Genomic DNA, 22,812 nt, shown 5'->3' on the forward strand with positions numbered 1-22,812 from the left:
CCCCAAAGGACCGTGGGAAAGGGTAGCAATTGATGTGGCCGGGCCCTTTGATAACGCACCTCTGGACTGTCGTTTCGCAATCACACATATTGATTACCACAGCAAGTGGCCAGAAGTGACTTTTGTTCCACAGGTGACGTCAAGAACTGTAATTCAGTTTCTGAATGCAATCTTCAGCAGAGAAGGTGACCCAATAGAGCTCGTGTCAGATAACGGCTCACAGTTCATGTCACGTGAGTTTGAAGCATTTCTCAATGATAGCAAAACTTGCCTTCTCGCAGTTTTGCTTCATTCATTGCATTTATCTTATTTCATAAGCATTCCATACAGTTCAGTAGTTCACCATACAATTTCATGCATAGCAATAGCGGCATACTGTCGCGTACGTTGTGTTACGTAAAGTCATGTTGAATATGTATGATTGAAGAAAGCTATCTAGTTTTATACTTGAGTAAATTGTGTTTAACCATTCACGGTATGTGTTTCCATAATGGTCACCATTGTAGAGTGACGTCACATCGAAGTCGGTCGGTGAAGTCGAGGTACTTTTTTTTCCGACTTCGCAAGTAGGATTTCTAAGTTCAAGTCGGCGTTTCCGTACACATTTCCTGGTTTGAAGTCGGAAAAGTCCAACTTCCCATATTCCTCGAATGCAGCATTAGGTCTATACTGAACAGTTTGTTACCACAACTTGCTCATCTGCTCAATATGTCAGTTCAGACTGGAATGGCATTGAAAATGCTGTCATTCAGCATCTTCTAAAGAAGAGTAGTCTTGATGCCACTCAGCAATTACCGGACGATATCAAACATGCTATTGGTGGGCCATTGTCAAGTCCTATAAAAACTTATATACCAACATCTTACTGACTTGATCCTGTCTAGTAATACTTTTGATACTTTCCAATCAGGCTTTCTGCCACATCACAGCACTGAGACGACTCTGATCTAGATAACTGACAAATGATATCTGAACACAGATGCAGACGTTGGTTCTGGTGGAGCTGACCGCTTCCTTTAACATCGTCAACCATGTGATCTTATTAAAGAGTTTAAAACACTTGATGGAACTCTGGTACTAGGCTCTAAAAAGGTTCAAATCCTCCATTGTTCAATAGTTACAGTACATGCTTCCATTAATCCAACTAATACTAATACTAATTAGGGGTGTGCAAAAAAATGTATACTCATAAGAACCACAATTCTCATTTAGTACGATTCAGAATTGATTTAAAATGTCAAGTGGTGATTAGTTCTTTCAAAATAAAACCAGAAATGGATGGACCAAAATAAAAGCAACACAGGCCCGCTTAGTGCGGCGTGGCATTCCTGCGGACTCCGGGGTGACAAGACAGGCGTGAGGTATGTGCCCAGTGGATTACCTACGGCCGCAGCCCCTCCGGTACATAGAGATGATGTGGTGGGCAATTCCTGGGAGGGGTCGAGTTCTCGATAACCTCCTTAACGTCGTCCTCAACTTGCCATCCTACGGCTCCCACCACACAGTTCCGGGGAAGGATGGGTTCTGCTTCAGTCTTAGTCATGGATACGTTAGTGTTCTGGCTCCCTGGCCTGTAGGTCAGAGAGAACGAAAATCGGTTAAAAAACAGGGACCACCTGGCCTGTCGGGGGTTGAGTCGTTTGACCTTGCGTAGGTACTCCAAGTTTTGGTGATCGGTCCAAATCACGAAGGGTTGTTCTGCCCCTTCGAGCCAGTGCCTCCACTCCTTGAGTGCTACTTTTACCGCTAGGAGTTCACGGTCGCCGACGCCGTAGTTGCGCTCGGCCTTGGAGAGCCGCCTGGACAGAAATGCGCAGGGATGGACCTTTGGGAGCCTTTGGATAGGACGGCCCCGATTCCGACGTTGGAGGCATCCACCTCCACCACAAACTGGTGCTTGGGGTCCGGAACCTTGAGTATCGGCGCCTCAGTGAACCGTTGCTTGAGAGCATTCAAAGCGGTATCAGCCTCCGGGGTCCAGCGGAATGGCACCTGTGGAGAGGTCAAGGCATACAATGGGGCAGCGATGGAGCTGAAGTTCCGGATGAAGTGACGGTAAATATTGGCGAAACCCAGGAACCGTTGGACTTTCTTCCGCAATTCTGGCGTGAGCCAGTCCCTTACAGCGCTAATCTTGCCAGGCTCCATCTCTACCCTTCCTGGTGATACTACAAAACCCAAGAAGGAGATAGTGTTCACGTGGAAGAGACTCTTTTCGGCCTTCACATACAGCTTGTGGTCTTTTTAATCCGGAGGAGATGGTAGGCATTCCGGAGGTCCAGCTTTGTGAAGACTTCGGCTTGTTGCAGTTGGTCGAATACGGATGACATCAGGGGCAGGGGGTAGCGATTCTTGATGGTGATATCATTCAGTGGACTGTAGTCGACACATGGTCGTAGGAAGCCGTCCTTCTTGCCTACAAAGAAGAATCCAGCCCCCGCCGGAGATGAGGACGGCCGTATGAGTCCGTTTTTTAAGGATGCGTCAATGTAGTCGTTCAGGGCTTTGCGTTCAGGCCCCGAGAATGAGAACAATCTACCCTTGGGAATGATAGACCCTGGGATCAGTTCGATGGAGCAGTCATAGGGTCGATGTTGAGGAAGAGCCATGGCCTTGGTCTTGCTGAAGACGTCACGAAGGTGATGATAGCAGGAGGGGACTGTGTTCAGGTACGGATACTCGTCAGCTGTGGTGGAAGCGCGAGACACATGGTTCACTGCAGCAGAGGGTGCACGTGCCGCCGGCTGGTTCAGTCCATGATACACGCATTCCTCTCCCCACGTCATGATGTGCCCAGAGCGCCAGTCTATGTGTAGGTTGTGCAAACATAACCAAGGATGTCCTAGAACCAGGGTGTGAGACGGGGATAGGAAAACATGGAATCGAAGGCATTCTGTGTGTTGTCCTGTGTGCACTTTGAGAGGCTCTGTGATATGGGTAATAATACCCTGCCGTTGAGTGCCCTGGCTTGGATTGGCGTGTTCAGCGGCTCGGTTGCAGCTTGTAACTGTTTCACCAGTCCCCAGCCCATGAGACTTTTGTCGGTCCCTGAGTCGATGAGGGCTGGCAGATCTGTGGTGACGGCATGGTGAATGATCGTGACAGGCATGAGTTTTCGAGCTTTGGCTTGTTCAGGGAAACATGCCCTCACCGGAGAGGCTCGTTTGGCGGAGCAGGTGATCACCAGATGACCGGATTCACCGCAGTAGCAGCAGTCAGTTGGGCTCGGCCTAGTTGGGTTCGTCGTCGCTTCCTCGGATCCCCATCTGGGTTGGTGTCGGGGAAGGAGGAAGCCGTGGAGCTCCCGTGGCTGTTGGTCGCAGGAGGGGCTCCAGTCCGGTTCTCCTTGGGGTCCCGTTAGCCTGAGCGAGCTCCCGCCCCCGATAGTCTGTGTGGATGGAGAGTGAGATCAGCAAGTCCAGGTCAGCCGGCAGGTCAATGGGGAGCAACAGTTCTTGGATCTGCGTGGTAAAGACCCTTCAAAAAGTGATCGTACAGAGCCATCGCGTTCCAGCTACTTTTGGCTGCCAGGGTGCGAAACCGGATGGCAGTCACTGACAGACTCCCTGCCTTGCCGAAGGTTGCTCAGCTCTCGAGCCTTCTCTCGATCCATATTGACGGGATCAAAGACCTGGCAAAGGGCTGTGCAAAAGTTGGAGGCGGTCTGGCAGGTCAAGAAGGCCTGACATTGTCCAGGCTCTCCGGAGTAGTGGGGAAGCCAGCCTCAAGCCCAGTCCAGCATGCGAATAAGGCGGATTAGAGGGTCCAGCCAGAAGTTCCAGGTGTGAGGCAGGTACAGTGGAGCCACGCAGATGACTCACCAGTTCCTGTACTTGTCCAGAAATCTCACCCATTTGGGTGGCCATGACGTGCTAGAACTCCTCTTGGCGTGACAGGCGTGCCTCCTGATTCCGCAGCGTGGTTTCCAGCGTCCCCTTTGGGTCCATTCTGGCTGAAGTGTACTGACAAAACAAGGAAGGGAGGACCCAGGCGCAGGGAGTAGGTTGGCCTCAATGGCAGCAGTTTATTTACAAAAAAAAAAAAGACAACTAAAGGCACTCCACTCAGGAGGGAAAAAGGCACTAAAACAAGGCACAGGAGCAAGGCAAGGCAAGGCAAGGCAAGGCAAGGCAAGGCAAGGCAAACAAACAAACAAACAAACAAACAAGGACTGTGGCTCAAGAACGCTTCCATGCATGGCGTGTGACACTTCAACACTGGGAGGTGGCTAATGCAGTCTATTTATTAGGTGGATAATTGGAGACAGGTGGAAGCAATCAGGAATGAGCATGGCAGGAGTAAGGGCAAGTGACCTGGAGTGAGAGTGGTAGATAGTTCTTTCAAAATAAAACCAGAAGTGGATGGACCAAAATAAGAGCAACACAGGCCCGCTTACTGCGGCGTGACACTCTCCAAGCCGTGGAGATAGGAGGGGAAGAAAGCAGCGGCAGTCACCAGGTACACATCATTCAGCCAAATGCAAGAGTATAGATAAGAGTCTTAAACGCGTTTTAAACGTTTCTACAGAGGTAGTGTCTCTGACCTCCGAGGGTAGGGAAAAGCACTGGAGCCCGCGGACCTCTTTTTAGCTCTTGGAATCACCAAGAGACCAGCGTGTTGCGAACAAAAGTTTCATGTCGGAACATACGGTACTATTAAATCCACAAGATAGGAAGGCGCTGCGCTGTGTAATATTTTATATGTAAGAAACAAAACCTTAAAATCGCATCTCAAGTAAACCGGAAGCCACTGCATTAATATCGGGGTAATATAATGGAAGTTTCTCATCTGCGTAAAAAGTCTAGCTGCAGCATTTTGTACTAACTGCAGACTTTTAAGACTGGTCATGGGAAGACCAGAGAAAACATTACAGTAGTCGAGGCAAGACGTAACAAACGAATGAATTATAACTTCTGCATCACCATTAGACAAAATAGGACGAATTTTAGCAATATTATGGAGGTGAAAAAAGCCGTTCTAGTAATATTTTTAATGTGCATTTGAAAAGAGAGAGTTGGGTCGAATATACGAATATGTTCGCGGCCATGTAATCATTCAGCTGTTGCGCAACAACTTTTTCAAGTATTTTTGCAATAAATGGTAAATTTGATAAAGGCCTATAATTACAGAGACTTTCTGGGTTGAGGTTAGGTCGTTTAAGTAGAGATTGAATAACAGCAGTTTTAAAAGCTACTGGAACAGCGCCAGTAGAAAGTGATACATTTATAATATTTAAAACAGAAGGTCCTAAAATATTAAACAATTCTTTAACCAGTTTGCCCGGTAGCGGGTCAAGCAAGCAAGTTGTTTGTTTTGCTTTTGTTTTAATTCTTAATGGTGCAACAGTATCGAGGGCATTTAACAAAACAGCATTAAAATTATTAGTAAGCTTTCACTAAGAACGCTGGAGTGACGACCGGGGCCTTTCCCCGCTGGGCCTGGGTTTCGGGGGTGCCGCCCATCCCCCGGTGCCCCCATCTCCCCTTCTGCCCCCGGTGTTCCGTCCCGCCACGTGGCGGGAGGTGGGGTGGGCGCGGGTGCCTTCTCCGCTCCGCTGTCCGGCCCCTCTTCGGCACCGATGCCTGGGTACGGGGGTCCCCGGGGTCTGGGGGTCCGGGGCTGGCTGGTTGGGGTGGCTGGGTGCTGGGGGTGGGGCCTGCAGTGCTCCGTCCTGCTGCGTTAAGTTGGAGGCGCGGGCCGTGTTGGGGTGGGGGGCGCTCCTGCTCCTGGGTTTGCTCTCCGGCCAGTGGCTCCTGCGGGGCCCAGGGGTTGTCCCTTGGCGCTGCCTGGAGGGCCCTGAGGTGTTGCGCTTGCTCTGTCCTGGCAGGGGTCGACGGCTCCCCTCTTTGGTGGAGATTTTCATGCATGCCAGATCCACCACACCAACATCTATCGAAACTCAGACACAATCTGCTTCTTCCTCTGGTCGTTGAATCGGTGGAGGCTGGTGTCTGTGGATCTCACTCTGCTTCGTCTGTCCTTCCTTCTTTTCCCCAGTCTCTCCTTTGGTCTCTTGAGGTCTCCCTGATTTGTTGGAATTTAGATGTTTCTGTGGTTGGTGAAGGACTCTGGTTGGTGGCTCGGTGGGTGGTGGGTTGTGTCTGGTCGGTGCTGGATTTCACTTTCCTTTCTTTTCTTTTGTCCTTCCTTGGGTCTCCTGACGGCCTCACGACTCTGGCTGGATTCTGAAGTGTTCCGTTTAGGTGAACGGTATGGGATTTTTTAATAGGTTTTAGGTGAACTAATGAATACACACTCACATGCACGCACACACGCACATGCACATACTCACCCACATACAAAATAAAAATTAATAAAAAAATAAAATAAAAAAAGAGAGCAATGATGATGACATGTCAAATCGGTAAAATTACCGAATGAACAATACTGAGCTCTCCAGAAAAAGAAAAAAGAAAAAATATATATATATATTAGTAAGATTATCTATTAAACCAGTATAAGAAGGAAAGGACGCAGTTGCTGTTAAACTGTAGCCACATTAGAGAATAGAAGGATAAAGTCACAATCTAGTTATGCCAATAAAAGTTGTTTTTTTGCAGCGTGGGAAGAGCATATGCCGGTGATTAATGTAAAGATGCTTATCTGTATACATTCCTGAAGCGTTTTGTATGAATAGCCATTCTTTTGAGTCATAAAAGTGCAGCGAGTAGCGCACTAATTAGCATTAGCGAGTTAGACTAGAGTAGATCATGATGACTCTTTGCACACCTATAAATTGAAGCAGAAATCCTTGTCAATCAAATCATTTTGAATAAAAAATCGTTCTGAATCTAATCGCAGACCTAAAAATCGAAATCGAATCATGAGAGAGTCAAAGATTCCCACACCTAATACTAATACACTAATACAGTATAAAGTCTACTTGTCACTGACAGCCGGTGAACATAAGCCTGTCGATTCACTCTGCCACTGTGTCAAACAGATCAGTGTTTGGATGCAAAGCAATTGTCTTAAAAGGCGCTCTCTCTCTCTCTCTCTCTCTCTCTCTCTCTCTCTCTCTCTCTCTCTCTCTCTCTCTCTCTCTCTCTCTCTCTCTCTCTCTCTCTCTCTAAAACCTATTAATTAATCAAAATAGAAACCTAGATGTAACACTGGAACAAAATGAGTATTGAATGTGAGGCTGCTCGCTAGCATATAACCCTAGCTGTGTGCAGTGACGTGCAGTGAGCTCTAGGTTTGGGTAGGCCGGCAGTCGCAAATTGAGACGCACATACATTCAAACTATTTTAACATATGCCTCTGTATGGGTAGAAAATAAAACAAAAAACCATTACTCTCTTTTGAAGTCTTAAATTTTTTGCTCCGCAATCCTTTTTTTAAATTTTACTTTGAGCAGGATTCGTACCCATCGTCTCCGGTGCAGCAGCTCAACACTTGCCACTCAGCTTAAGTTCTGGGCCACCGTCAGCCAGTGCGCAGTCTGCCAGCTGCAGTAAACGTTGCAGTGCCTCCCATTTGCCGCACAACGAAAAACGGACAATTTCAAACCCGCCCGGAAAGAATGTAATAAAGTGAATATCTCCCTGTAAAACAGCCTAATTCCTCACAAAATGAAGCTAGCTATAGCAATGCCAAACACCATGCAAAGTGAAACAGCCAGTTAATCGAAGCACATCCACAAAGCCAATCTTTCCTTTTCCTTTTTTCTTTGTGAAAAGTATGAATAATTATTTGTCCCTTACTTTGCTGAAGATCCGGTAGCTAAGGATGGTCTCCCATCCTTCAAAAGATGGCGTTTTCCCTCAAAAGAAAGACATGAAAATAGTTTTATATTCTTCAGAGTGGCGTCATCTTACCGCTTTGCTGTGCACAAGTGTGTTTTGAATTCACGAATGCTCTGTACGTTCGCATAGGAATAATACAGCGACGTAAAAAGGCTGCGTAGCGATCTGCCTATTTGCGTAAAGGACTTTTTCTACGGGGAAACTGACTATGCATGCACAAATACAGATCACTACGCGGACAGGGCTAGGAAAATTATAATAATAATAAATAATTTTTGCAGCATTTTTGCCTGCAAGCCAGACAAAGTAATGTCATTTTTATCACCAAATGTTGTCACTTTTAAACCTATAGGTAGTGTAGGCTTTCTGAAATGAAAGAAATAATTAAAATAAATAGAAAAAGCCAAACGGTTTCAACATTCATTTCAGCCTGTGGTAGGCAGTGCCTACCTTGCCTATCCTGACCGCATGTCACTGGCTTTGTGTGGGTGCGTGTATGATTGTGTGTGTTGCCCCCAGTCAGTGACGGAGATGTTCCATTGCAGTGATTTCCAGTTCCTGAGGATAGTTTTCTTGGTAATATTGTGGGCTGCAAGGAGAAAAATATCGTGTGTTTTGTTCAGGCTGATTGTTGATGTTTCCGCTGCTCTCTCTGCAAAGATAGTGTGAGGTTACAATGGAACATGACAACCATTATAGTGACTCTGTAACCTCTTTTCAAAAGTGTTTGTGGTGTTGTGCAATGTCAGGTGGCAGGGAGGTGCTTGAGCTATCTATTTTCGATACCTCTTATCTCCATTAGGTTCATGGAAGAGTTGTACTGTGGGCTATTCCAGCTGACTACACTAGTCACCAGTCAATTATTCATAACTTTAAATCCTGATCCTTATTCACTGATTGCAGAAATGGTTCTTCTGCTTTATAGTGTATAGTATAGTAAAGTCCAGTTGAAGTTAACAAATCATCACACCTAAAATAATTGCCTAAGTCATTTTTTTGTTGCAATTTTTTTTTGCCTTAATATCATCTCTTCGTGATGCAAATGGTTTAATTTTTTGTGTTTCCTAAAAAATCTGAAAATATTACGATGATCATTTTAAGGCGTTGAAATGCTTCCTTGCCCTGTACAAAGAAGTGCTGCACACCAACTCACACAACTATATTAATAGAAACCCTGTCATGTTTAAAAAACAAACAAAAAACAAACAAATTTATTGTCATATTGTCATTGTAAATAACCTGAACTACTGTAGCTTTCATGGTGTGTTTCGAAGCTTTCATGGTGTGTATCGACTTCAGAGATTTTATGTGCAGCAGTATCTGGCCTTTAAGTGAGTGTACACACCCTCCCTCCCCTTTATTTTCTCCCCTCTCTGCTCTGATTACATAATCAGAAATGCTTCCCATCCTCCACACTCACTCATTCTCGCTTTGCCAAGCTTTTAAATCCTCATCCACTGACCTGCCCACCAGCAATTTTTGTGTTTCAAATCCCCAAGGCTGTGCAACACTTTATTTGGAAAACAAGACAAACACATAAAGACACACAGTAGTTTTCATCATCTTCACAATAGGGCTGTGCAATTAATCGAAATTCAATTACAATTTCATTTTTTTTTTTTTTAAGAGCTCAGTATTGTTCATTCGGAAATGTCATCATCATTGCTCTTTATTTTTTATTATTATTATTTTTTTGTGTGTGTGTGTGTGTGGGTGAGTATGTGTATGTGCGTGCGTGCGTGCGTGTGTGTGCGTGCGTGCGTGTATTTGTTAGCTCACCAAAAAACCTATTAGAAAAAATCTCATACCGTTCACCTAAACCGAACACCGCCGTCAGGAGACCCGAGGGGACCAAAGAAAACCAAGGAAGGTGAAATCCAGCACCGACCTGACATCCCCCACCAGAACTCCTCCCCAACCCAAGAAACATCCAGACCCCAACAAATCCAAAAAACATAAAATCAGGGAGGCCTCAAGAGACCGAAGGAGAGACCGAGAAAAGGAAGGAAGGACAGACGAAGCCGCGTGAGATCCACAGACACCAGCCTCCACCGATTCAATGACCTGAGGAGGAAACAGATTGTGTCTGAGTTTCGGTAGATGCTGGTGTGGTGGATCTGGCATGCATGAAAATCTCCACCAAAGAGGGGAGCCGTCGACCCCCGCCGGAACAGAGCAAGCGCAACACCTCTGGGCCCCCCAGGCCGCGGCAGCGCCAAAGGACGACCCCCGGGCCCCGCCAGGGCCACCGGCCGGAGAGCAAACCCAGGAGCAGGAGCGCCCCCCGCCCCAACACGGCCCGCGCCCCCGACCCAACGCAGCAGGACGGGGCACTGCAGGCCCGCCAGGCACCCCACCGGCCCCCAACCCCCAACCCCGCCCCCCCACGACCCCCCGCCCCCCATCCACCCCCGCCACCCACCCCAACCCAGCCCCAGCCGCCCCCAGGTCCCCAATCCCCCAGACACCCCCCCACCCCGCAACCCCCACCACCGCCCCCCCCCCAACAAAGCCGCCCCCCCCCGACCCCACCCCGACCAACCGGCAGCCCCCCAACCACCGACCCCCAGCCCCCGGGGACCACCCGCACCCAGGCACCGGCGCCGAAGAGGGGCCGGACAGCGGAGCGGAGAGGGCAGCCGCGCCCACCCCACCCCCCGCCGTGTGGAGGGACGGAACACCGGGGACAGAAGGGGGAGATGGGGGCACCGGAGGGCGGCCGACACCCCCGAACCCCAGGCCCAGCGGGGGAAGGCCCCGGTCGTCACCCTAGCGTTCTTTGTGAAAGTTAACCCCTGTTACTGAGTCCGCCAGCTCGCCGACTGGCGAACTCTACCCCTAAACCGTGAATGTGACCCCACCCAGTGTATATACAAGTGTGTGTGTGTGGTGCATTAAAATTAGGAGCAGGTGAACCGGAGCCGATGGAAATGATATTCCCACGCTCCGATCCACCCGCCTCCCAAGCATGTTACTGAGTGTATGTGGTGCATTAAAAAAAATAGATAGGGCGGGGGGGGGGGGGGGACACGGACAGCGGACCGCAGCACAGCAAAATTGGAGGTGAGTTGTAGGGTGAAGACGGTGTTTCCACCCTACCCCACCCCCCAAAGTGTGTTATGTGCCCTATATGTCTATAAAAGTGTATTGTGCAAACCTAGTGTAGTGAGTTAAGAGGAGCGACCAGCGGGGCCCTCCCCAACCGGGCGGGGGCAGGAGGCGCACCGGCCCACCAAGCCCCCACCCACCCCACCGGGACCCCGGCGGGCATATGGGACCCGTCCGGCGGGGCGATAGGATACTGGGTCCCGTCCGAGGTGCCAGGACCACTGGAGCGGGGCGGGCACGACATCAAACCCCAGCCACCCCCGCCGGCCCCCGTAGCACCGAGACCCGGGCCATGGATGGAGCCCCCGGCCCAGGGGAGGGGAAGGAAGGCGTACCGGGGAGGGGGAAGGGAGGGGGGAAGGAGACGACAAGAAGGGCAGGGGGCAGCGGCAGGGCCGCAGAGAGAGGGGGAGAGGAGGAGGAAGGGTGACGAGGGAGAAGGGACAGGGAGGCGGAGGACGGGCGGGGAGAGGCGAGGAGGGAGAGGCAGCAAGGGGGAGGAAGGGGGAGGGGAGAGGGAACCACCGGGCACCCCGGCGGCCCACAGGCCCCGAACCGCGTCGCCGGGCCCAGAGCGACGGACCGCGCCGGAACGGCGCCGCCCCCGACACCAGGGAAAGCCTTGCAACGCAGCACCCCCCAAGAGACCCAGGGAACGGCCAAGACGCAGCCGCCACCCAGCAGCCAACAGAGGGGCAGACCCGCCCACGCCCAGCCAGGGGGGACAGCACCCACAGAATTAACCCACTGGCATGCCGTGAATCCGAATATCAACCCCTGGTGCCCATCGAAGGCGAATCCGCTCGATCCCGCTGGCAGCAGCCGGGTTCCTGACTATAGAAACACAACCATTAGTTACAAATTGCCAAATACAGAAACATCAATGCAAGTTATAACGCTGCTGTGGCTCTCGCTAACAGGCACAATTAAGATCCAAGTTTAGGTTAAAAAATTCTATATACGTAGACCATGTTTCTTTAAATTTTGACATTTGGTTTTTATTTGAGGCAGATATTTTTTCCATTAAAATATGATTTATGAGGAGGTTAGACCATTGGTCGAAATTCAAAGTTTGTTTATTTTTCCAGTTAACAAGAATTGTTTTTTTTGCGATAGTAAGGGCTACAAGTATAGATTGAAATTGTTTATGTGGTAAGTCAGTTGTTGTTAAGTCACCTAGCAAACACAAGTTTGGAGAGAACGGTATCCTACAGTCCAAGACGGCGGAAAGTTTTTCCAAGACTTTAGTCCAGAAACACATAACCGGAGTACATAACCATAAAGCATGAAAATAAGTGTCTGTAGTGTTTTGTAAACACTGGAGACAAATGTCGGAGTCTGAGAGTCCCATTTTCTTCATCATATATTGAGTAATGTATGTTCTGTGAATAATTTTATATTAGATAAGTTGTAAATTTGTGTGTTTTGTCATTTTAAAAACGTTTTCACAAACTTGAATCCAAAAGACAGATTCCGGAGCTATAGACAAGTCTGTTTCCCATTTTGAGATGGGTAAAGACGTTTTATCAGTATATGAAAGTAACATATATTTTTGAGAGTTTTTTTGTTGCTGTCGGAGAAAGCTTGGTAATATCTTTAGCTAAAACAGGCGGTTGGAGCGTACCCTGGAGTGTTGGAATTTGTTTCTTTATCATACTTTTAACTTGCAAATAATGTAAAAAGTTTCCGTTTTTTATTTTGTATTTTTGGAGCAAGGATGTATATGATATAAACATATTATCTGAGAAGAGATGGTGGAGATGTGTAATTCCTTTCTGCTCCCACACATTCAAATAAAACGATTGGTTGTTAATTTGAAAGTCGGGGTTATGCCATAGGGGAGAAAGCCCGCAGGGCTCCACTTGGGCTTTTGTCATTTCTAGTGCCTTCCACCAGGCAGTCAGGGTGGCGGAAATCATTGGATTTTTAAAGCAGTTATGTCGCTTAATCGATGTTGTAATAAAGAGTAAATCTAGGAGTCTGAGGTTATTACAATCCTTCTGTTCTAATTCCAGCCAACAGTTAGTATCTCTATTGGGTTGTGCCCATAAAATAATATATTGTAGCTGGTTGGCTATATAATAGTGCATAAAATTTGGTGCCTCTAGACCTCCTTTGGATTTATTTTTCTGAAGAGTAGATAGACTAATCTTTGCTCTTTTTTTTTTCCAGTAAAATTTTGTAACGGCTGAGTCCAACAACTGGAACCAGTTAGCCGTAGTATAAATATAATATATATATATAAAATAAAATAGTTTATTTTGGGTAAAACTTTCATTTTAATAGTGGCTATTCGTCCTATTAGATAAATAGGAAGATTATTCCAGCGCTCCAAGTCACTATAAATGCTATCCAGAAGTGGAGTGAAATTTAAATTAACTAAATCAGTTAATTTAGGTGAGATTTTTATGCCTAAGTATTTTAAATTACCTATAGGAAATGAGTAGTATGGGTCCTGGCTTGTAGGGTTCCATGAATTTTCTGTAATAGGTAGAAGTGTTGATTTTGTCCAGTTAATAGAATAGTCTGATAACTGTGAGAATTTAGTTATTAAGTTAAATACTTCCCCTAACGAAATAGCAGGCTTTTCTAAATAAAGTAAAATATCATCGGCATATAGATTAATTTTATGTTCTGTTACCCCAGAGTGAATCCCTTGAATCATTCTTTCCTGGCGTACGGCTAATGCAAGCGGTTCAATAAATATTGCAAATAATAAAGGCGACAGTGGGCATCCCTGTCTTGTGCCTCTCTGTAGAGTAAAACTCTTAGATATAATCCCATTAGTAGTAACAGTAGCTTTAGGAGAATCATATAATACTGACACTCAGTGAATAAATGACTTCCCAAAGCCAAATTTATTTAAAACAGCAAAGAGGAAGGACCAGTTAACTTTATCAAAAGCTTTTTCTGCATCCAATGATATAATAACTGCCTTTTTATCATGCCGCTGTGACATACTTCCGTTCCGTTCCGTCTTCAATTCCGCTTATCCGGGGTCGGGTCGCGGGGGCAGCAGCTTTAGCAGGGAAGCCCAGACTTCCCTCTCCTCAGCCACTTCAGCCAGCTCCTCCGATGGGATCCCAAGGCGTTCCCAAGCCAGCCGTGAGACGTAGTCTCTCCAGCGTGTCCTGGGTCGTCCCCGAGGCCTCCTGCCGGTAGGACATGCCCGGAACACCTCCCCAGGGAGGCGCCCAGGAGGCATCCGAACCAGATGCCCCAGCCACCTCAACTGGTTCCTCTCAACGTGGAGGAGTAGCGGCTCGACGCTGAGTCCCTCCCGAATGACCGAGCTTCTCACCCTATCTCTAAGGGAGAGCCCGGCTACCCTGCGGAGGAAACTCATTTCGGCCGCTTGTATCCGGGATCTCGTTCTTTCGGTCATGACCCACAGCTCGTGACCATAGGTGAGGACAGGAACGTAGATCGACCGGTAAATCGAGAGCTTTGCCTTTCGGCTCAGCTCCTTCTTCACCACAACGGACCGATACAGCGTCCGCATCACTGCAGACGCTGCACCGATCCGTCTGTCGATCTCCCGCTCTAACCTACCCTCACTCGTGAACAAGACCCCAAGATACTTGAACTCCTCCACTTGGGGCAGGACCTCATCCCCGACCCGCAGAGAGCACCCCACCCTTTTCCGACTGAGGACCATAGTCTCGGATTTGGAGGTGCTGATCCTCATCCCAACCGCTTCACACTCGGCTGCAAACCGCTCCAGTGAGAGCTGGAGATCACGGCTTGAAGAAGCCAGCAGCACCACATCATCTGCAAAAAGCAGAGATGCAATGTTGAGGCCACCAAACCGGACCCCCTCGACACTCCGGCTGCGCCTAGAAATTCTGTCCATAAAAATTACGAACAGAATCGGTGACAAAGGGCAACCTTGACGGAGTCCGACCCTCACAGGAAACGAATTCGACTTACTGCCGGCAATGCGGACCAAACTCTGACATCGGTCGTACAGGGACCGAATAGCCCGTATCAGGGGGCCCGGTACCCCATACTCCCGAAGCACCCCCCACAGGACTCCCCGAGGGACACGGTCAAACGCCTTCTCCAAGTCCACAAAACACATGTGGACTGGTTGGGCGAACTCCCACGCACCCTCAAGAATCCTGCCGAGGGTGTAGAGCTGGTCCACTGTTCCACGGCCGGGACGAAAACCACACTGCTCCTCCTGAATCCGAGATTCAACTTCCCGACGGATCCTCCTCTGCAGCACCCCCGAATAGACCTTACCTGGGAGGCTGAGGAGTGTGATCCCTCTAAAGTTGGAACACACCCTCCGGTCCCCCTTCTTAAAAAGAGGAACCACCACCCCGGTCTGCCAATCCAGAGGCACTGTCCCTGATGTCCACGCGATGTTGTAGAGACGTGTCAACCACGACAGCCCCACTACATCCAGAGCCTTTAGGAACTCCGGGCGAACCTCATCCACCCCCGAGGCCCTGCCACCGAGAAGCTTTCCAACCACTTCAGTGACTTCGACCCCAGAGATAGGGGGGCCCACCTCAGAGTCCCCAGACCCTGCTTCCTCAAAGGAAGGCGTGTTGGTGGAATTGAGGAGGTCTTCGAAGTATTCTCCCCACCGATTCACGATGTCCCAAGTCGAGGTCAACAGCACCCCATCTCCACTATACACAGTGTTAATGGCGCACTGCTTTCCCCTCCTGAGACGCCGGATGGTGGACCAGAATTTCCTCGAAGCCGTCCGGAAGTCGTTCTCCATGGCCTCACCGAACTCCTCCCATGTCCGAGTTTTTGCCTCAGCGACCACCGAAGCCGCATTCCGCTTGGCCAGCCGGTACCTGTCAGCAGCCTCCGGAGTCCCACAGGCCAAAAAGTCCCAATAGGACTCCTTCTTCAGCTTGACGGCATCCCTTACCGCTGGTGTCCACCAGCGGGTTCGAGGATTGCCGCCCCGACAGGCACCAACCACCTTACGGCCACAGCTCCGATCGGCCGCTTCAACAATGGAAGCACGGAACATGGTCCATTCGGACTCAACGTCCCCCGCCTCCCCCGGGACAACGGAGAAGCTCTGCCGCAGGTGGGCGTTGAAACTCTTTCTGACAGGGGATTCTGCCAGACGTTCCCAGCAGACCCTCACAATACGTTTGGGCCTGCCTGGTCGGACCAGCATCTTACCCCGCCATCGGAGCCAACACACCACCAGGTGGTGATCAGTTGACAGCTCCGCCCCTCTCTTAACCCGAGTGTCCAACACATACGGCCGCAAATCCGATGACACGACTACAAAGTCGATCATCGAACTGCGGCCTAGGGTGTCCTGGTGCCAAGTGCACATGTGGACACCCTTGTGCTTGAACATGGTGTTCGTTATGGTCAGTCCGTGACGAGCACAGAAGTCCAACAACAAAACACCGCTCGGGTTTCGATCGGGGGGGCCGTTCCTCCCAATCACGCCCCTCCAGGTCTCACTGTCATTACCCACGTGAGCGTTGAAGTCCCCCAGCAGAACGAGGGAGTCCCCGGGGGGAGCGCTCTCCAGCACACCCTCCAAGGACTCCAGAAAGGGTGGGTACTCTGAGCTGTTGTTCGGTGCATAAGCACAAACAACAGTCAGGACCCGTCCCCCCACCCGTAGGCGGAGGGAGGCTACCCTCTCGTTCACCGGGGTAAACCCCAACGCACAGGCGCCCAGCCGGGGGGCAATGAGTATGCCCACACCTGCTCTGCGCCTCTCACCGTGGGCAACTCCAGAGTGGAAGAGGGTCCAGCCCCTCTCGAGAGGATTGGTACCAGAACCCAAGCCGTGTGTGGAGGTGAGTCCGACTATATCTAGTCGGAACTTCTCAGCCTCGCACATCAGCTCGGGCTCCTTCCCTGTCAGAGAGGTGACATTCCATGTCCCCAGAACTAGCTTCAGTAGCCGAGGGTCGGACCGCCAAGGCCCCCGCCTTTGGCTGCCACCCAGCTCACTGCGCACCCGACCCCTTTGGCCCCTTCCACCGGTGGTGAGCCCATGGGAGGGGGGACCCACGTTGCCTTTTCGGGCTGTGCCCGGCCGGGCCCCATGGGTGTAGGCCCGGCCACCAGACGCTCGTCTTCGAGCCCCACCTCCAGGCCTAGCTCCAGAGGGGGGCCCCGGTGACCCGCGTCCGGGCAAGGGAAACAAAAATCCAAAGTTTGTATGCATCATTGGGGTCCTTCGAGCCATGCTTTGTCTGGTCCCTCACCTAGGACCTGTTTGCCATGGGTGGCCCTACCAGGGGCATGAAGCCCCGGACAACATAGCTCCCAGGTTCATTGGGACACGCAAACCCCTCCACCACGATAAGGTGATGACTCACGGAGGAGTCTGTGACATACTAATAAGGTTAAAGAGCCTTCTAATATTATTAGTAGAGTGACACTCTTTAATAAAGCCTGTTTGGTCGCTATGAATGATTGTCGGGATTACTGTTTCTAATCTAGATGTAAAAGCCTTAGTGATAATTTTAATGTCAGTGTTAATTAGTGAAATCGGACGGTAACTTGATGGAAGGGTGGGGTCTTTTTCTGGCTTTAATAAAAGTTCAATTACAATTTCAATTATGACACTCCACAATTACAAAATCAGAATAATCGTAAAACAATAAAAGATTATTAATACTAAGTTTTGAGTTGTTTGAATGTATACTTTTGCACCTTTTTAAAATTTTAGAATAACTAATTTCATAAATGTAGTTTTATCCAATAGTAACTTGCATAATTATTGTGTTTCAAAGAATTGTATTTGTCTTAATATTTTTTATTTGTTTTTTCATTTAAACATTCTCTTGTATTGTACCAAAAAAAAAAAAAGATCATCCTTTACTGCACAGTCCACATGCTGCACTCCAACTTCAAGTTTTTAAATAATAATAATAAATATATATTATTATGAATTCTGTTTGGTCCAAAAGGAACTTACATAATTATAGTGTTTCTATATATTTTTTTTATTGGTCCTAATATTCTTAAAAGTGTAAAAAAAAATCTTGTTTTGTACCAAAAAATAAATGATCGTGATTTCAATTATTGCCAAAATAATCGTGATTATTATTTTTTCCATAATTCAGCAGCCCTACTTCACAAAGTTATATATAGCGGAGACAGCGGGATTTAAACACACACCAGAGCCTTCAGTTACTGGATGACCCGCTCTTCCTCCTGAGCCACGACCGCCCATAAGTTGCTGACATAGATGAACATTAATGATACATTATTTGTAACTACCGGATGTGCCATGGCTCTGAGTTTTTGTCAAATTTGCATTGGCCACATTGGGCTGAAGACATGCATTTATCTTCACAATGAGGAATGTACTGATTGTATGTTTGTGTATGTGTACATAGAATGATGAGGTGGTCCTACAGTGTTCGGCCACAATCCACAAGGAGCAACATAAACTCTGCCTGGCTGCTGAAGGCTTCGGAAACAGGCTGTGTTTTCTTGAATCAGTCTCCAACTCCAAGGTACTGATTATTTTACGCTTCGTCATATAAGTATACCAATACATTTATAATCTTTCTCGAAATTGATACCCTTCAGAGGTGGCAAATCCAGGTCCAGAGAGTAAAAACCTTGCCACTGTTTGGCTTTAGCCCCAGGTGCTAGCTAGCTCCCATGGTGCTCGTTTGCCTGATAGGGAGCTAGCTAGCTAGCAACAGGGGCCAAAGCCAATCTGTGGCAGGGTTTTTACTTTATGGACCTGGATTTGCCACCTCTGATAACCTTTGATATGATGTTCCATAAGATATCTCCTTGAAACAGTTTTTTCTCTTTAAAAAAAAACTAATATATAACCAACATTCTAATGCCTTCTTACTACACTATGTTGAATACTTAAATACTATTTATTGTTGTGTAAATGTGTACATGTTATTATGTGTTTAAATGAGATGATGATGATTTTGTTTCTGTACCAATTGAAGTATGTTCAACAGTTTCTTACCTTTTTGGGGGTTTGTATGAGTATTCAGATGTACAAACACCATCAAATTAGGGCCACAGCACTCGACGGTTCAAAGGCCCTCTTGGAGTCACTGTTTATTATTCTTCCAATGAATGAGTTGATATCAGTTTTGATCTGACCAATCCAAATTTAGAGCTTGTCTGTTATTCCAGCATAGTCTCAAATGACTATGTTTAGAATTGAACAGGAAGATGGCCATTTTGGGCGAAATCCAGGGCTCATACTTTGACTTACTCCAACTGGAGAATTAGCCCCAATTGGGAGCATTTTACTCGACAGAGGGGCGATATTAAATTGCAACGTTTTGTGTTTTGTTTTTTACCTTCACTATACAATATGGCTGGACCCAAGGTATTAATTACTTTCAAGGTTTGCCATGAAAAAGAGGGTGTAAGAGCTGTCATCACTATAGCTAACCATTTGTATTGCTGTTGTTTCAGAATGTACCTCCAGATCTGTCAATATGTACTTTCATTTTGGAGCAGTCACTCTCGGTTCGAGCCCTTCAGGAGATGCTGGCCAGCAGTGAAGAGAAGACCGGGGGAGTGAGTTGAAAAAGATGAAGAAAAAATACATGAATAGTGGAGGAAAAATTCAAGACAATTATATAACAACAAATCATTAAGACAATATAAACGAACAATTATGTTAAAAAATGGGTATATGAAAAACTGAAGCATCTAATTACATTAGTTTTGGGTCATTCACAGAAAAATATGAAATCCAAAAGCACTAGGACTTTTTTGTAAACTCCAGCACTTATCCTGGTGTTAGCCGATCTTGTTTGAGGCTCCACAGGCTCTCGCATACAGAAAAATGAAAGGGTGTTATGGCCACTTTGACACTCTCTGGCTTATTTAAATACGCAAAAAGCAATCAATCAATCAATTACACATTACGATTATTTGTAACTTTCTGTTCAAGGTGATTAGAAAAATAGTTTGGGATTTTCATGATCTTTGGGGTGGTCTGCTCTGCAGCACTGTATCCCACTGACAAACTTTAAAACAGTGTTTACTGGAGGATCTTGATAATGAATGTGATATTTGTTCACAAATCAGACCTTGACACAGACAGCAGAAAGTTAAGGTAAACATTCTTGCTTCTGAAATATCCTTATTCATGAGCAGGGCTCCAGACTGCCCCTAAATGGTTGAATTTTGCAGCTAAATTGAGACAGTGCAACCTATTTTTTCATCTACTCGCACATGTGCGCAACACCATAAATTTGCAGGTTTTTGTTGCTAACAAACTTCTGCTCCACGCCTCGTTTCCCATTTACATAGTGAAAGTGATTAGATTTCTAAATATTTACTTCCCAAGTTAATCTGTGATTCATGTGCACCCCCGAATTTTCTACTTTTAGTATATAATTTTAGGTTAGAGGCTAAAAAAAAAAGTTTTTTGGAGCCCTAATGGGACATTACAAAGAGAAATGTGGTCACAAGTTGTTGTTTTTTGGTGAAAATAGTTTCTTTGCATATCTACAAAAACTCTATACGCCAAATGAATAGTAGCAATCGTAGTAGTTAGTAGTTAATCCCCCATTTTTTCAACACCTATATAAAAATATTATATAATATAAACATAATTTGTGTATCCACTGCGGGCTGCTAAAAAAATGAACGGTAGACCAAATGTCCCCTGGGCCGTAGTTTTGACACCACTGCTCTAGAGAAATTGTCCCTGTTGGACAAAAACTAATTCATAAAGTAAATTTTTTTTCAAGTACATTTTTGTTTATTGTTGGAAATGACACAAAATAGGGTAATTTTGAAGGAAATTTTATCTTTTGCACAATTGTAAAGAATTTGAGTACATTTTTGTATAATAATCTACAGATTTATAACAAACTATGTGAACTTTTCTACTTTATACAAATAACTTTTTGACATAGTAAGAGGAAAAAATAATACTGTAGTATTGCACTGCACATACCAATAATATCATTACAATATTTTCATAATATTTTTGGCAGATTCATACTGTTCTTTGTTCCTACCATGACCCTTTCCCAGATGATCCAAGGGGGCGGTCATCGCACTTCTTTATATGGGCATGCGGTCCTTCTGCGCCACTCTTACAGTGGAATGGTCTGTACACACACTGCGTGAATTCCCATCTGACATTTCACTGTGACCTTTAGTTCTTTAATGTTTCAGATTAATACATGCATTGACTGTGGATATTGTGTTTCTGCACAGTACCTGTGTTGTCTGTCCACCTCTCGATCATCAACAGACAAGTTAGCTTTTGATGTGGGGCTGCAGGAAGACACCACAGGTATTTATGGAAATTGAGTCTATTTCTGATCTTTAATCACCTTTCTCTCTTTAAGTTTTAAATAAATCTTTTCACATCTATTTTTGTCTTTTCAACATGTAAATGCCTTTTTCTTTTTTATTTATTTATATTCTAGTTGCAATAACATCACTGAATGACCACAGTGTATCATATTGACAAAAGTCTTTAGTGAGTTATGTTTTAACCTTCTGCACTGTGTGTATCTGTTCAGGTGAAGCATGCTGGTGGACCATTCATCCAGCATCAAAGCAACGTTCTGAGGGGGAGAAGGTTAGGGTGGGGGATGATCTCATTCTTGTCAGCATCTCATCGGAGAGATATCTGGTAATTGGTGTCTGCATGAGGGAAAACAGAACATGTGACAAGGAAGCTCAAATATACAATGGCTGTAAGGAGTACACACGCCAATTTAAATGGCAGGTTTTTAGGATGTAAAAGATTGAAATCTTGGTAAATCATTTCAAAACTGCATCCACCACAATAATAACCTGTACAACACAATTGAGAAAAGAAAAGAAAGATTATATTTTTTTGTGAGAGGAATTAAAATAAACAGTGAGATAATGTGATTGCATTTGGGTTAAAGGCACTTTAAATAATGGTAGGTGTGCACTGGGAGGCGGACTGCTAACCAGCCATCCACTGTGCCGCCATTATCGAACATAATGCAAAATATATATAATGATTCCATGTAAATGACATATTCAGAGAAATGAGTGAAATTTACATATTGCATGATAATTTGGAGCAAGTAGTCATAAAGCTGAGGCTTGTCGATCTTATTTTCTACAGTTCCGATGTGTCAATAAATTATTAGATTTTGACTCATATGTTTGTGTTCCTATAGCATATATCCTATGGCAACCAGTGTCAAAATGTAGATGCCGCCTTCCAACAGACACTGTGGAGCGTTACTCCAATCTGTTCTGGCAGTGAAGTGGCACAAGGTACAGAAATATTTCTCCATCATTGTCATTTTCTGTGATGTTATATCCAAATGTTTTATTCGACCCAGAGCACAAGGCGACGCAAAATCCAGCAAGGAATCACTGTGTTTATTAGCGTTTGGATTAATTAATTTCCTTTTAGGGACCTACCTTAAAATTCCAGAAAATATAACAGGAAGTAATTTGTGTCAAAGCATGATTTATTATAGTCAAATGACATCACTGATGACGCATGAAGCTTGCTGTATCGTTAAGTGGTTGATGTGTTGGCATGATTAATGAACATATGTGAAACAAGGTGTGTTTTCCATGTATCGCAATGCTTTCAGGTGATCTCTCCAATTAAGATATTAAGACAGTCAACTCCTGTTGTGCATACTCGCAGTTCGGCAATCGCATAATTGCTGATTAAAAAACTTTTCTTATTTCAATATTTCCAAAATATTTTGAGCGGTTTATTTTGTTTCTGTTCAGGTTTTCTTTTTTGAACATTCCCCAATGCATTTACCGTAACTAGGGCCCGAGCAGCAACCAATGCGAGGTCCCTATTGTTTTTTGTTCATATTATTATCATTAGAGACCGAGCAGCTAACGCTGCAGGGTCCCTATTGTTTTTCGATCGTATTCTTCTTCTTCTTCTTTGTATACGATAAAATTTTTGGGGAACTAAACATTTACGAAAACTCACCAAACTTTGCACACTCCTCGGGCTCGGCAAACATTTTTATATTATGATTATAAT

The 22,812-nt window shown here is 46.2% G+C and overlaps 1 protein-coding gene across 1 annotated transcript in view; it reads left to right on the forward strand.

Moving 5' to 3' along the window:
• The window catches only part of ryr2a (ryanodine receptor 2a (cardiac)), a 221,846-nt gene that overhangs the window by 23,107 nt on the left and 175,927 nt on the right, over positions 1-22,812 (forward strand). The window contains exons 2-7 of the mRNA XM_086065047.1: positions 18,200-18,319; positions 19,260-19,364; positions 20,838-20,912; positions 21,024-21,102; positions 21,335-21,447; positions 21,971-22,070. Coding sequence (XP_085921173.1) covers positions 18,200-18,319; positions 19,260-19,364; positions 20,838-20,912; positions 21,024-21,102; positions 21,335-21,447; positions 21,971-22,070 — 592 coding nt within the window. The remainder of the gene's footprint in view (positions 1-18,199; positions 18,320-19,259; positions 19,365-20,837; positions 20,913-21,023; positions 21,103-21,334; positions 21,448-21,970; positions 22,071-22,812) is intronic.

This window comes from Leptonotus elevatus, chromosome 20 (assembly GCF_054856555.1).
Source record: "Leptonotus elevatus isolate MCC_2025b chromosome 20, RoL_Lele_1.0, whole genome shotgun sequence".
NCBI lineage: Eukaryota > Metazoa > Chordata > Actinopteri > Syngnathiformes > Syngnathidae > Leptonotus > Leptonotus elevatus.